Source organism: Aethalodelphis obliquidens, unplaced genomic scaffold, assembly GCF_003676395.1.
Source record: "Aethalodelphis obliquidens isolate GAN/ISIS:26980383/991018 unplaced genomic scaffold, ASM367639v1 scaffold55, whole genome shotgun sequence".
Lineage (NCBI taxonomy): Eukaryota > Metazoa > Chordata > Mammalia > Artiodactyla > Delphinidae > Aethalodelphis > Aethalodelphis obliquidens.
Genome location: NW_020837999.1, coordinates 6,058,443 through 6,072,360, shown reverse-complemented (window position 1 = coordinate 6,072,360; position 13,918 = coordinate 6,058,443). Strand labels below are relative to the sequence as shown.

The 13,918-nt window shown below is 38.6% G+C and overlaps 1 protein-coding gene across 10 annotated transcripts in view; it reads left to right on the top strand.

Moving 5' to 3' along the window:
* Window positions 1-13,323, top strand: part of RABGAP1L (RAB GTPase activating protein 1 like) — a 682,268-nt gene extending 668,945 nt beyond the window's left edge. For all 10 annotated transcript variants that reach the window (XM_027086258.1, XM_027086259.1, XM_027086257.1 and 7 more), the window contains 4 exons: window positions 1,198-1,281; window positions 4,720-4,791; window positions 6,938-7,135; window positions 8,153-13,323. In XM_027086258.1, coding sequence (XP_026942059.1) covers window positions 1,198-1,281; window positions 4,720-4,791; window positions 6,938-7,135; window positions 8,153-8,305 — 507 coding nt within the window. In that variant the 3' untranslated portion in view covers window positions 8,306-13,323. The remainder of the gene's footprint in view (window positions 1-1,197; window positions 1,282-4,719; window positions 4,792-6,937; window positions 7,136-8,152) is intronic.
* Window positions 13,324-13,918: the final 595 nt, after the last annotated feature.

Below are 13,918 nucleotides of genomic sequence, written 5' to 3'. Positions count from 1 at the left end.
TGTGTGTGTGTGTGTGTGTGTGTGTGTGTGTGTGTGTGTGTGTGTGTATCCTGTTTTAATTGTTGTGGTTCCCTTGTGAGATAGGGATTATTCTCATTTGTCAGATGAGTAAACTACAGCTTAGAGAAATTAAATGAACTTGCTCAAAGCATCTCAGCTATCTCAGTTGACCCTGAGTCAGTGCGGCCTTATTGCAGAAGGGACGAAGGGTATGGCTGAAGTCCTCGAATTATGTAATAGAGAACAGAGACCAATATAAACAACTAAGTTTGAATCAGTATAACCTACAAATGCTCTTAGAATTTTAGAATGTAGCAAATATGAAGAAATTCCGAAATCTTATAACGATAGGACCAGTTATAAATTGCAGTCACTTGTGAATTTACAGGTACCGAGTATACTGCATTCATAATTTGGGATGCTGCAAAGCAGAATTATCAGCTTTTTCTGACTGTGTACTTAAAGATTAACCAGAGTTGTTTTTCGTTTGGTCAATTTGGGAGAATCGAATTCTTTCCTTTTTATCTGGTGACACCTGAGCTTTTTCATTGCCTTAACCTTCTTCTATACCTAGAATTCTAGAGCTGCCAGGCTACAGAAATAACTGTGCTTTTAGGTTTAGCATTCATAATTTAGTATTTCTGCTACTGTAACAAGTACTGCATTATGTCACTTTAACTTCTTCTAAAGTCAGTGTTTCTTCAGTCCCCATCTCCCATGTCTGACTCCAGTCCCAAAAGCCTCTTGTTCCTACCTCCTGAGGGGTAACAGCAGTGTCGATATGGGATGAAAGAAGAAGCCCTAAAATGTTTTTTTCAGTAATTTATTGCACAGCATCAAGAGTACATGCAATGCTGTCTTGATGTTTTGTTTTAGACTCTCCTAAGGATAAAGATAGCTTCTGAATGGACACTTATTTAACAATATATTTATAAAGTAGTAAGAAGCATAAGCAGTTTTATACTAGGATTGCTCATATTCTTATACATTGCAGGCAAAAAAGTAAGATTTCTGTATCTCTGGAGATGACTAGGTTTTTCAAATGACCAACATGCAGCTGCAGTAGGAAATATGTGTGTACTTACAGTTGTTTACATTGTTGTTGACTATGAATCAGGCAGACTTGAATATGGATGTTCATGGAAATTTATTAAGATTTTGACTGAGTCTTGATGTTTCTCATTCTTACTCTTTTAGCTGAAAGAAGTCTTCAGGAAACAGCTAGAGAAGGCAGAATATGAAATAAAGAAGACTACAGCTATCATTGCCGAGTATAAACAGGTAATGTGCCATTGTGGGCTTCGACACTGTAAAAGTAATTGTTTTGCTCTTTTCTTTGGGGACAGTTTGTTTGTTTTTAGAGTTTCCAGAACAGTAACTGTACTGCATTGATTATACTTGTTGGCTCATTTTCTCCTCTGAAACAGACAGTGGTTGGACCTGCTTGCTGATAATATGAGAAGTTTAATTGAGCAAAACAATCTGTTGGTTGTTTTCAATGTTTGATAGATTTAGAGGAACAAGAAATCTTATTACCATTGGGATCCCATCTCTGCCTTACTCAGAAGCTAATTTCCAATAGATCACACTAGTAACATTTGCCTCTTGGCCGAGCACTAAAGTTTAGTCACTGTATTAAATGGCAACAGCTAGGAGATCCATGAGTCCTTTGTTGTCACAGTAGAGAACATGGGAGCTCTTTTTCCCACATGGCTATATGGCCTTACCCAACAGAGGCCAGTGCTAGCAATTAACCTCCTCTTGTTAACCTTAAAAAGATCTTTTAATGGTGGGGCGGTGCTCTTCTCTTTGAGGACATTTCTAGTCCCATCGCGGGGGTGGGGGTGGCGGCGTGTCTCAGAAAGCCTTCATTCCAGCTCCAGTAGTATATTCCTGTCCCTGCTGGTTATGCTGGGCCATGGCAAGGACTCCTCTTGTTGCCGAAGTACTCTGACTGGACTGTTCAAGTTCCAGTTTTCCAGAATTGTTAAGGTACTGTATGCCACCTACTTATCCAGAAATTTCCCTGGGGTCTCCTGCCTCGCAGAGGAGTTTGAAGTCTAAGGCTTCCTTTTTTTTTTTATTTTTTATTTTTTTGCGGTACGCGGGCCTCTCACTGTTGTGGCCTCTCCCGTTGCGGAGCACAGGCTCCGGACGCGCAGACTCAGCGGCCATGGCTCATGGGCCCAGCCGCTCCACGGCATGTGGGATCTTCCCGGACTGGGGCACAGACCCGTGTCCCCTGCATCGGCAGGCGGACTCTCAACCACTGCGCCACCAGGGAAGCCCTAAGGCTTACTTTTTTAAAAAGTGTTTTTTTGCTTATAAATGAAATTTACATTCCTTGTGGAAGTGCAGAAAAGCACAAGGAAAACAAACCTCCCTTAATCTTGCCAACTAGAAAGAATCACTAAATACACTGAGTATGCTTTGTTGCTATATAAATAAAAATGTAAGTTATATTGTTCATGCATTTTGGGGGGAACTAGTTCATTTGTATATTATGAACACCTTTCCATAAGGATTCTGCCCCTTCATGGAAGATTGCTTAGAAATAAGGCTTCAGAGCTATCTTCTTCTCTTTTATAATCTATTTGTATCTATATATCTATATCTACATACAGATGTACAAAATCAATATATGTTTATTTAATGCCTGCTACATGTGAGGCTTGTTACTTTGGAGGAATAAAAGATAGATTCATTCAATTTCTCTTCTCTGGAAGCTGATTTTGTAATACAGAGGTAAAACCTGTCCATAATTAAGAGGAGAGGGAATTTCTTACATGTGGGAAATGAGGAATCCCTTCCTGGAGAAGGAGGTGATTTGAGTTGTGCTTCAAAGGCTAGGTGAGGTTTGGGTATCTGGAGATGGAGAAGGAGAGGATGGAAATGGTGGAAAGGTGGAAACAGCATGTGCAAAGGCATGGGAGGTAGATTAGTGACAAAGAGTCTTGTTTAGCAAGAGTTTCAAGTACAGACGAGAGAAGCAAAGGTGAGTTGGGGCCTAGTTCAAGGAAGGTCTTCAGGGATAGGTTGAGGAGTTCGGATTTTATTCTGTTTATAGGAGGACAGTGGCATGACCAGGGACATATAATTGGCACTACTCTGTCCAGGGAGAAATGTGGAACCAAGTGGAGAGATGCACGGGCAAAGAAAGACACAGAGCAGTAAGAGGCCAACAGCAGAGTCCAGGGGAGGAAAAAAAGAGCGCCCTGAACTACAATAAGTAGTAATGAAAACGGAGAAGCAGGAAACACAAGAGTCATTTTTTTGCTAGATAAGGGAAAATACTGGAAGAGATCCTGAGCTTTTGAATTTAGGTAACTAGGAGAAGGGCTGGTTAGACATTACGCAATATAAGGAACGTTAAAGACCGTGTGCTGTGGAGCTTGCCATTGCTGCAGAAGCATTTTTTTCATCATTTTTTCATCAGGCCATGAGTGGCCACCATATGCAGCACTCTTCAAGGAGCAATCCTTGCCTTGAATATTATCTGGCAAGCACTTGAAGTAATGTAAAAGGCAACAGACCCATCTCTTTGAAGACAGTTAAACATATAGTGTAATCTAAATGCATTCTGTAGTTGGAATTGGCTATTACTGGCTATATGTTTGGGCTTATTTAAAAGGGTTTATTTGTTGCCAAAATTGCTTGAGAAGTCTCTTCTTTTTAACATCAGCCCTACAGTCCTATTTATTGTTTCCAGGCTTGGATCTGGACAAATTGGAGACTGAACTCAACCTAGTCCCAGGTCTCTAGAACTATTTTTGAGTAGACTGGGATTTTTTAAAATGTCCATTTTGATAATAGAGGTAGACCTTTTATGCTTTTAGTCCAAATTGCACTTGAAAATTTGACATCCCCTAACTTTTTTTTTTTTTTTTGCGGTACACAGGCCACTATTGTGGCCTCTCCCATTGCAGAGCACAGGCTCCGGACGTGCAGGCTCAGCGGCCATGGCTCACGGGCCCAGCTGCTCCACGGCATGTGGGATCTTCCCAGACCGGGGCACGAACCCGTGTCCCCTGCATTGGCAGGCGGACTCTCAACCACTGCGCCACCAGGGAAGCCCTCCCCTAACTTTTTTTTTCCATTTTTTTCCAAAATAAAAAATTCTTATTTCACTCAAGTTTAGCAAGACTCGAACCGTTTTTTTGTTTTCTTTTTTTAATACAATTTTAGGGGGCTTTGAAAGCACTTATTTCTGTCTGTTCCTGGTACTTGTTAGCACCTTATTTCAGAATCAATAATAATGAGATGTTATTTAATGGTGCTCTGTGTTAAACCCTTTACATACATTTTCTTTCTCACTGATTATCACAGCACAGCACTTTTCAGTCGTGAAAAAATTCAGAATTCTTTTCATCGGATTCCTAGGATAGTACCTTGCCCAAAGTAGATACTCAGCAAAGATTCTATAGATTGATTCCAAAGTGAGGACAGGAATTTACTGGGACCAGTCACGGAAGCTAGTGACAGAAAGAAAGCAAATCTACCCCATGTGTTTCTTCTACTGATCGAGATAGAGGTGTGCTTTATACACGGAACACTCTCAGGCTTTCTGCTGCTTCTTTTATGGGAATGACTGGCATTTGCAGTGCTACTCATTTGCAAAATTTCTTATAGCATCAGAGATGTGAGTGAATAAACAGCTGTGTGCACATGCTACAAGAGACATTCTACTTTTTAGTAAAGTAGCTCTTTTCTTTCTCGTAGATCTGTTCCCAGTTGAGTACCAGACTGGAGAAACAGCAAGCAGCCAGCAAGGAGGAGCTGGAAGTGGTAAAGGTGAGGAAGAATGAAACAGTCCTGTGATACACTTTCTTCCGAATTCATGTAGTCATGAGTGAGCACCTGATAGGAGGATCCCAATATGTGGTGATGCACCACAGGCAGGACAGCCTGTAGACACGACCCCACCCCACCTTTGTTTTAAAGGAGTTAGGAATTAGGGTGAATAGGGTCCCTCTTCTGACTGGGGTGTGGGCCAGATGAAAGGTTATGTTCCCAGAAATCTTTTGGGCTGTCAGAGACAGGTAACAGGAAAGGAGGTAGGATTTCAGCATTGTCACAAAGGCCCCTGAGCTTTCTTGGTTGTTGGAAACCTGGAAACCCGAACCCTCAGCAGCCTGCATCCCAACTGTGCCTGAATTGATGTGACTTCCTTGTGCAGCCCAGTAGGATCATCCCATTAATCTCTTAAACAGTGGACACCATGGGCAGTATAGAGCTCAGCTGGAGGAAACACTTTGGGTAACTGATTTTTCCACCAAAGTAGAGATTTGTTTTTAAAGAAAACATGCAGCATTTATTTCTATGCTGCCCCCTGGTGGTAAAACTCCTTATGCTGATTACCTACTTGAAAAAAGTGATTGTTTATTGTATAGAAAAAGCAGTAAACCAAATGGATTGGTATTCCTAAGAAGCAGTGTTGGTATAGCCAGCTCTTGGGGCCAGTGTTACAGAAACCTGATATAATTCTATTTGAATATATTCAGCTTTATATTAGTAAATAAATGCATTCTAGGCACTTTCGTATATCACTTAACAACTTGACAAGTTATTTAACCTCTCTCAGATTTATTTTGTATTCTGTAAAATAGAGATAATATTACCTACCTCATAAGGTCATTTTGAAGATTAAATAAGATCCTGTTAATAAAGTGCTTAGTCTAGTACTTGGCACACAATAAATGCTCAGTAAATACATATTTTAAAAGTTGTAACCTGAAAATCTGAGACATGAGAACTGAAAATAGGAACTTTGTTCTGAGAAGGTGACTTCTGGGGATTCAGGCCTGGGACACATGCTTGGACATATCAAGAGGAAAAATTTTATGACCAGCTGAATATGGAGTGAAGGAGAAGCTAATGGAGAGATGACACCAAAGTCTTTAGGCCTAAATGGTGGGGTAATGCACAGTGACACAGAAGTGTGGGCAGAGTTGCTTTGTGTGTGTGTGAAGAGAGGGGTATAGTTACAGTTATGGACATGCTGAGCTTGTAACAGTAGGACATCAAAATAGATCAAAATTCTGTAGTATCTCTCTTTTTCTTTTTTTTTTTTTTTTTTTTTTTTTTTTGTGGTACGCAGGCCTCTCACTGTTGTGGCCTCTCCCGTTGCGGAGCACAGGCTCCGGACGCGCAGGCCCAGCGGCCATGGCTCACGGGCCTAGCCGCTCCGCGGCATGTGGGATCCTCCCGGACTGGGGCACGAACCCGTGTCCCCTGCATCGGCAGGCGGACTCTCAACCACTGTGCCACCAGGGAATCCCTGTAGTATCTCTTATCTCTAAACTTTTTGAAGATATTTTAAGAAAACAGTAGCACTGTTGTCTTGAAAAGAGTTGCCATTGTTCAGTGCTCTGTGCTTGATTGGCAATCCAGGCATGTGGCAGAGTTGCTTTTATCACCTTGAACAATAATGATCATCTTCACTTGAACAAAAGGACGTATACTTCACTTGTTGCAGGGGTAGACCTAGGTTAGTCATAATGACCTTCCTCAGTCTACCACAGGGAAGTTACTTAAACTCTTAAATTTCTTCATTTATAAAATGGGGGTGTTAATACCTAATCATAACTAAATGAGGTAATGCATGTAGCATATATGCCACGGGGCTTGGCATCTAGTAAGGATAATGGTAGTACAAAGTTTCTAGAAAAGATTTGAAAGAAATGCTATAATACTTTCTATCCCCAGAGTCTCTCTAAAGATACTGTAAGAAAAAGTAGCACCTGTCTTGGATAGTTGGGTTTTGTGCTGACTATAACCATTTTGGTCATAGCACAAGAAAAATAGTTACTTTTATAAATGGGCCTGCATTTGATGGCCACAAGCAGTGTCTTAAGAAAAATCATATTGCATTGTGTCAGGACATGTTTTATGCTATGAAATGCAGTTTGATGTTGGTTATCTCTTTTGGATATTTCAGGGTAAAATGATGGCATGTAAACACTGCAGTGACATTTTCAGCAAGGAGGGTGCTTTGAAAGTAGCAGCCATAAGCAGAGAGGACCAGGGAATTGAGTTGGATGATGAGAAGGACTCTCTTAAGAAGCAACTGAGGGAAATGGAGCTGGAATTGGCACAAACCAAACTGCAGCTGGTGGAGGCCAAATGTAAAATCCAGGTTGGTGATTTGATAAAAGATCAATTAAAAAAATAACAGTTAGTGGTCTAGGATAGTCTAGTACTGTAGAGTTGGCTTATCGAGCTCAGAATCATACGATGTTACCACATAAGATGAATACATTTTCTGCCCACCAATAAGTTGCATTTTACATCATTTTTAAACACTGATATAAACACATAGTTTTAAATAAATTTTTAATAACTAAAATTATATATATATCTTGTGAGAACTTAAGCATATGCCTTTTTAGTTTACCCTGATATTTTTTGGCCATGGTCCTTTCCCATTGAACTTGGTCACTTAGCTGATCCTGAAAGTTGAAAGGCCACACCCCTCCTGTTATCTCTCCCCTGACAGTTGAACGTTGGCTGACAAGCCATTCTTTTCTTTCTTTGGAGCCTCTTTTCATCTTTACCTGATTTTGCCAAATCCCTTTCCCCATAATCTCTTTCCATATTGGAGGATATCAGAATTAGAAAAGCAATCCTGGCTTCTGATGGACTGTTCCCACTTCTTTCCTACCAGTGACCCTCACCCTTCCCGTGTCCTGCCATGGCACCTGCTGCGCCACACTAACGATCCTGAACTCTTTCTGCTTCTGACCTTGTACGTCCTCAGGGGCACAGGCCATGTGTTTGGAACTAGAATTTATTCATGCTTACACTATCAGTAAAAATTCATTCCATCTGTATGTTTACGTTTACCTGTGGTTTTAAACATCTTCTCTTAGGCTGCAGCCTAAAGCTAGATTTGGACCTAAATTGCCGGGGGAAAAAAGGGTAAAATGAGGTTTCATTTCACTGATCAGAGAAAGCACAGATGCTGGTTTTTAGTGGTAATTCTTTTAGCTCTAATTTTTTTTCTTGCATTCAGAAGCCAACTAAATCTCACCTGGGTTTTGTAGGAAGAAAACTGTGGCTGTGTAGACCTGTGGATTCCAAAAAGCTATACTCTAATTTTGTTGGCAGAGAGAAGATATTTATGTAACTCAGATGATTTTCTTTCTTGAATTAGGAACTTGAACATCAGAGGGGAGCCCTTATGAATGAAATCCAAGCTGCAAAAAACTCTTGGTTTAGCAAAACCCTTAACTCTATCAAAACGGCCACGGGAACGCAGCCACTGCAGCCGCCACAGGCCACCCAGCCCCCCAAGGAGAGCACATAGGTCCAGCCTCACCCAAGTACAAGAGCACAACGATGAAAGCAACGGAAACCCAGGATGATTCCTGGTGTCCCTTTAAAAGGAAGGAAAGGAGGCCAGAAAGCAAGCCAGGATCTTTCAGTAGCTCTTACTCTTTCTTGTATGACACTTTTAAAAAAGGGATGTTATTTAAACTAACCTGATTTACATGTCGAATACCTGTTTTTGTGCTTCTTCATGGAAGACTGTGTTCCGGTCCATCATAGTATTACACATTATTTTACATGCCTGATGTTTGGTTGGAAATAAGTAATTCAGAACTAAATGCTTTTTATTTAGAGCTAATTATTCATATTATTTTTATCTTACATAAAAATGGAGTTGTCTTTTATTCCAAGGTTGAAGTGATAGGCAGGTATTTGTCACAGCAAAAAAAAAAAGATTGCAACCTAAACCTCTTAACTTTTCAGGATTTATTCAGATAAAGCACATTGTGGGGCCAGTCATGACCACTGTCAGGTTTCCTCCTGAAAGTGATGCCCAGGATAGCGATAATCCTATCCAAAGGAAAGAACAGACCTGGGATTGAACAATTCCCAAAGACAGTTAGTTTATTTTTATTTTCTGTTGGGTACATATGGAATATGATAGGCTATTGAAAACACATACTAGATAAAAAGAACTGAGATTTTGATAAATGCAGGATAAAATAAATCATTTTGGTCCTAGTCTTCTAACAGGTCCTTTTAAGAACTCCACATGGGAATTGCGAGTTCCTAAGTAAGAACACAGTTGTGACTTCTGGCAAATGTAAAGTCAGAAGTGGATATTATGAGTTGCATCTTTAGGAAACCTTCACGAGAGAAGCCTAGAAAGGCCCAGGAACAGCTGTTGTGCTTAGAATGGAATGTAGAACCAGGGACAGAGTATTCATTTAATGTTGACATATACTTGCTAAGGAAACACTAATATACTGTAACTTTGTTAAAGTTATGAAATGGGAAATAGAAGTCAGCTTCATATCATCTTAGTTTAATATTAGGCAACTTTTTCTGATTTCTGTAGCTTCCTAAAAACGTGCCCTTGGTACCCCTAGATGAAGAGATGCAAATGCATTTGTAACATTTTTGATTGCATATACAACCTTTATAGAAATGCTTATCTCATGGAAAGGTAAAGCTATTGTTTAAAAGTTGATGGAAGTATTTTTTTCAATTATATTTAACATGTCTTTATAAATAGTCCTTGCAGGAAATCCTTTGGTAAGGGAAAAACTAATTTTCCCATTTTTTAAGCTATTTTGGAGGGCTTTGGTCCTTTACAGCAACCAAACTACTGTCAGCTATGTATAGTAACATTTATTGATACTCATGCTTGGCTTCACTGTTGAACATATTCTTTGCAAAGTATCTCAAACTCTGTAGTGCCAGAGTGACTCTCATCTGTGCCATATGTTGCAGTTAAAAGTAACACACTCTTGGAAGTAAAAATCATCTAAGAGCCATCTCAACTCCAGGAGCATGTACTACAAGTTGCTCATGATGGATCCTTTCCTCTAAAATAATCATTAAACTCTAAAAAGTGAAATCCCCTTCATCGGTAAGTGTTCGTATCATCTACAGCCCATAAAACTGATGTGGTTGTTTGTTATCCTTCTTTACACTCATCAAATAATACTTTTCTTACAGAATTCTTTTTTGTCCTGACATCTCTCATCATAGTTTTCATTTCCTTTTGCCCAAAAGGAAAATAGCATTCTGAGTATCTGTGTTGACTCTAACATTCCCAACATGGTGGTTTAGAAAAATTAATTTTGTTTTCCTTTTTTTTTTTTTTTTTGCAGAATATAATGCCTAGAAAATTGCATCTTGGTACTTGTTTCTGTAAATCATTTAATACAGTTTGTTAGCTTTACTGGTACTTTACGCTTTGATCCCAAGAAGCCTTGTACAAGTTGCCTTATCAGATGGCTAGCTAAATTAAAGATGTTCTTTTGTGTTTTGTGAATTTCATAATTCTACTGTACAGAGCTCTTTTTACATTTCACAGAATGCCTAAATTGCATAATTTTCCTTAAATGGTAGTTGAGAGAGAAATAGCTCTAGGTCCAGTTCTTATCTGTAGACCTGGCTCAATTTCATAGCCCATTACATTTTTTTTCTTTAAACAAAATAACTAGGTACATGTATTCCAAACATTTAATAAATCTGTCTTTTTCATTTTCTTTTAACTCTTTTAAAAGATTACAATGGCCATCCATAGATTTTTTCTTTTCCTTCTCCAGTTCCATGTCATACTTGGGTATGTGTATTGGTACCATAGTCTAAACTGTCCCTCACTGCAATGTCTTTGGGTAAGTAGCAATAGCAAATACAGAAGGAAAGAAAATTCAAAAGTTGGTGTATTATTCATACAATATTATAATAGCACTATCCCAGACCCCATGCCCTTCACCATGTGTTGTTTGAAAACTCATGCATTCCAGCATTAAATAACTGCTAGTTTTAATTTCTCTTTGAAGTATAGTTGAGAATTGCTACTCTTCTCTTGATTTCTTTTAGAAAGAGATTGACCAGCTCAAATATCCAGGAAATTTTCCGATATTCTGGAGTGTTTTTCATCTTTTCCTAGCATACATTATATAAAACATTCCTCCAAAAATCCAACATTTGCAACATTCTGAGAAGTGACGATTTCTCCTTTCATTAAATTCTGCAGAATAAATTAAGAGAATGAAATTCAATTGGATAATTCAGTCATTAGCTTTTATATCTTGAGAATCTTAACACATTTCCTTAAAGCTGAAAGAAACCAAGCTGAATTTTGCAGTGCATATGTTTGCTAGCTTCCCACATCCTGAGCCATGGCACAATTTGGTTATATTTAGTTACATACAATTTAATGCAAATAAATTCTCAGTTACCTAATGGTCTGTATATGAATGCCTATCAGAAACATTAATAGGAATGTCACATAGGCTTATGACCCTATCTTTCCATGAAACCAATAATTCTCTTCCTCTCTCCCAACTATTAAGTTAGTAATTTGTTCTTCATTGGCTTACTTAAATTTCCATAATAAAGTAGAAAAGTAATGTTTGTACTGATGTTGGGGTATTTAATAATATTTATCTTGTTTCATTGTTTTCAAAAATTCCATCTTCTTATACTATGTATTAATATTCATTTTTCTCAAACCCTTACTCCATTTTCTTAAAATACTTTCTGGTTAATAACTAGTAGCTTCATTTCCTACCTAAAGTAAGAAAAACAAGAGAATACACAGTTTAGGGCACAAGAGATGAGAGTTAGATCCTTAAAGGAATTGATTAGTTACTGAGGATGAGAATCACATACGTAACTAATGTAAGGGACTGAGTTTTCTTTTTCTTGAGCTGAAATCAGTCTACTCATTATTCTGCTAAGGTGGTTGTCTGATTTCAAGACCCTTTTAGGGAAGAAAAAGCTTTCAAAAAATTAAATACCCTGTTTGTTTTATCTTTCTGGAAAAGAACACTTTTAATTACTTAGTAAGATTATTCTGTTGTATAATTTACTCTTAAAAAAAAAACCACTCTAAAGTAGCTCCGATTCTCTTGCTTCAATTACAGGTAGATGAGAGCATGGACAAACTCTATTGTTTGATTTGAATGCTGTGAGATTTGTGTGTGTGTGTGATCGGTAGAATTTTATACGGAGTATCCCTGCCTCTTTGGTATACCCAGGTACCATGCAACTGAATATGTACATGGCGATCAGATACAGAAGGCCAGGCACAGCTCAGTGGCCTGTGTTTCCTACTACCAGGTATATAAAACTCTTTCTCTCTAGTTGCCATGCTGATTGTCACATTGAACTGGAACTGCTCCAAAACATCCTTCCTCTCTCATAGTGGCTTCCATATAATACAGGCAAAGCCCTTAGGGATTTCCTTATCTTTCAAGAGCTACCAAAATGAATACTTCAGTGCAGGCTGCACCTCAATAGGAGATGATGATCTTGAGTTGTAAGGAGAAAAGTGGATGTTTATGAGTAGCTTAGTGACTACAGTCAATTGTCAGAAGTCCCTGTCTTAGCTTCCATCTAAAAGACTACACGTCAAGCTTATCTCCAAATGTATTTGCTACCTGCTATAAAAACATGTTCATCAACATGTCCTACTCTCCCCACCTCCACCCCTGGTTTATCATTAATGGTATTCTGAAAACGTTAAGAAAAAAGAATCATTGAGTAGAAGATGAATATTTTGAGTTACTTTCCTTTTTCATTGGCAAAAAGTTAACATGTAAAATCTTTTCTGTTAAAATGTAACTTTTAATAACTATATATTATATATGGAATAAAATATAGGAAACTGAATGGTAAGGACATAAACACATCAAGACTCTGGTGTCATGAAAGCACAAGAATAAAGCCTGGAAATGGCCCCAGAATCCAAGATCCCAATAGCCTTTGCATCAGTTTCTTTATTTTTGGTATTTTGCATAATGTATGAATCCTTAGTTCAAATAAGGAAGAAAGTTTCTCAGTCAGCCCCACGTCATTTCTTTCAACTCCTACCTTTCCCTTGCTGAGGAGGTAGTAGAAATTCTGTGCCATCTATTTTTATGAATTCTATGATTTTGCCCATGGCTTCTCCAGTGAAAACAGGTTCCAGAATAAAGGAGTTGATTAGCTCAAACATTGCTAATTGACTACAAAAGAAATAAGTGAGCAGCTTCTCTCCTCTATCACCACTGACCAATTAGATGTTTCCATAATTCCATGTATTATGTATAGTACACTCTATAAATGTAAATGTAATGCTTGTTAAAAAAGTGCAATTTATTGTACATTGTCCCAACAAATGTTTACTTTTATAATTGTTATGAACTTGAATTGGATTAGTATCTTGTTTTCATGTGTGAATGAAGCCTTGTGAAATAAGCAAATGCCACCGAGAAGGTAGCAAGATGACTGTTTTTGTGAGCCAGTGATGTTTTCAATGCTTTGTGTTGCTCTTTGGCCCCATTAAGCAGTAATAAACATTTGTTCTGAAATCCATATGGCTTTTTAATTTTTTTCTAGTTGATTTTATTCTGAATCATCTGAACCCAATGTTTGTGAAAAACTTATCTGACACTAGACTCTAGTCAATTTAGCAAGAAGAAATATACAGGAGTTTGCTCCAGGTTATACCCTGCAAAATGATATCCTGTACAGCAGGTACAGCCAAGTGCCCTGTATTCCTCTCTATAGTGATTCCTTGGTTGGAAGTAACAAACTCTCTTATGCTAGCTTAATAATAATAAGGCAATTAATTAAAAGGAAAAAAAGTATATTTAGCTCATAGCTACCAAAGGCCAAACCATTGGGCCTGACGAGGCATGGGGACAAGGGACTGGAATGCCATCAGGAACCTAAGCAATTGTTCTTATAATCGCTCTTCTGCTTCTCTTGCCAGGTGATGCTTATCTGCTGCTGCTTCTCTCTCTGAAAAGAGGCATCCCCTGCTTCTAAGTGCACAACTTCCAAGTTTACATGTCCTCTCTTCAAGTGACCAGCAGAGATGGGCTGGCATCTCAGTGTCCCAGTTTCAAAATCTTGCAAAAATCTGATTGGCGGGCTTCCCTGGTGGCGCAGTGGTTGAGAGTCCTCC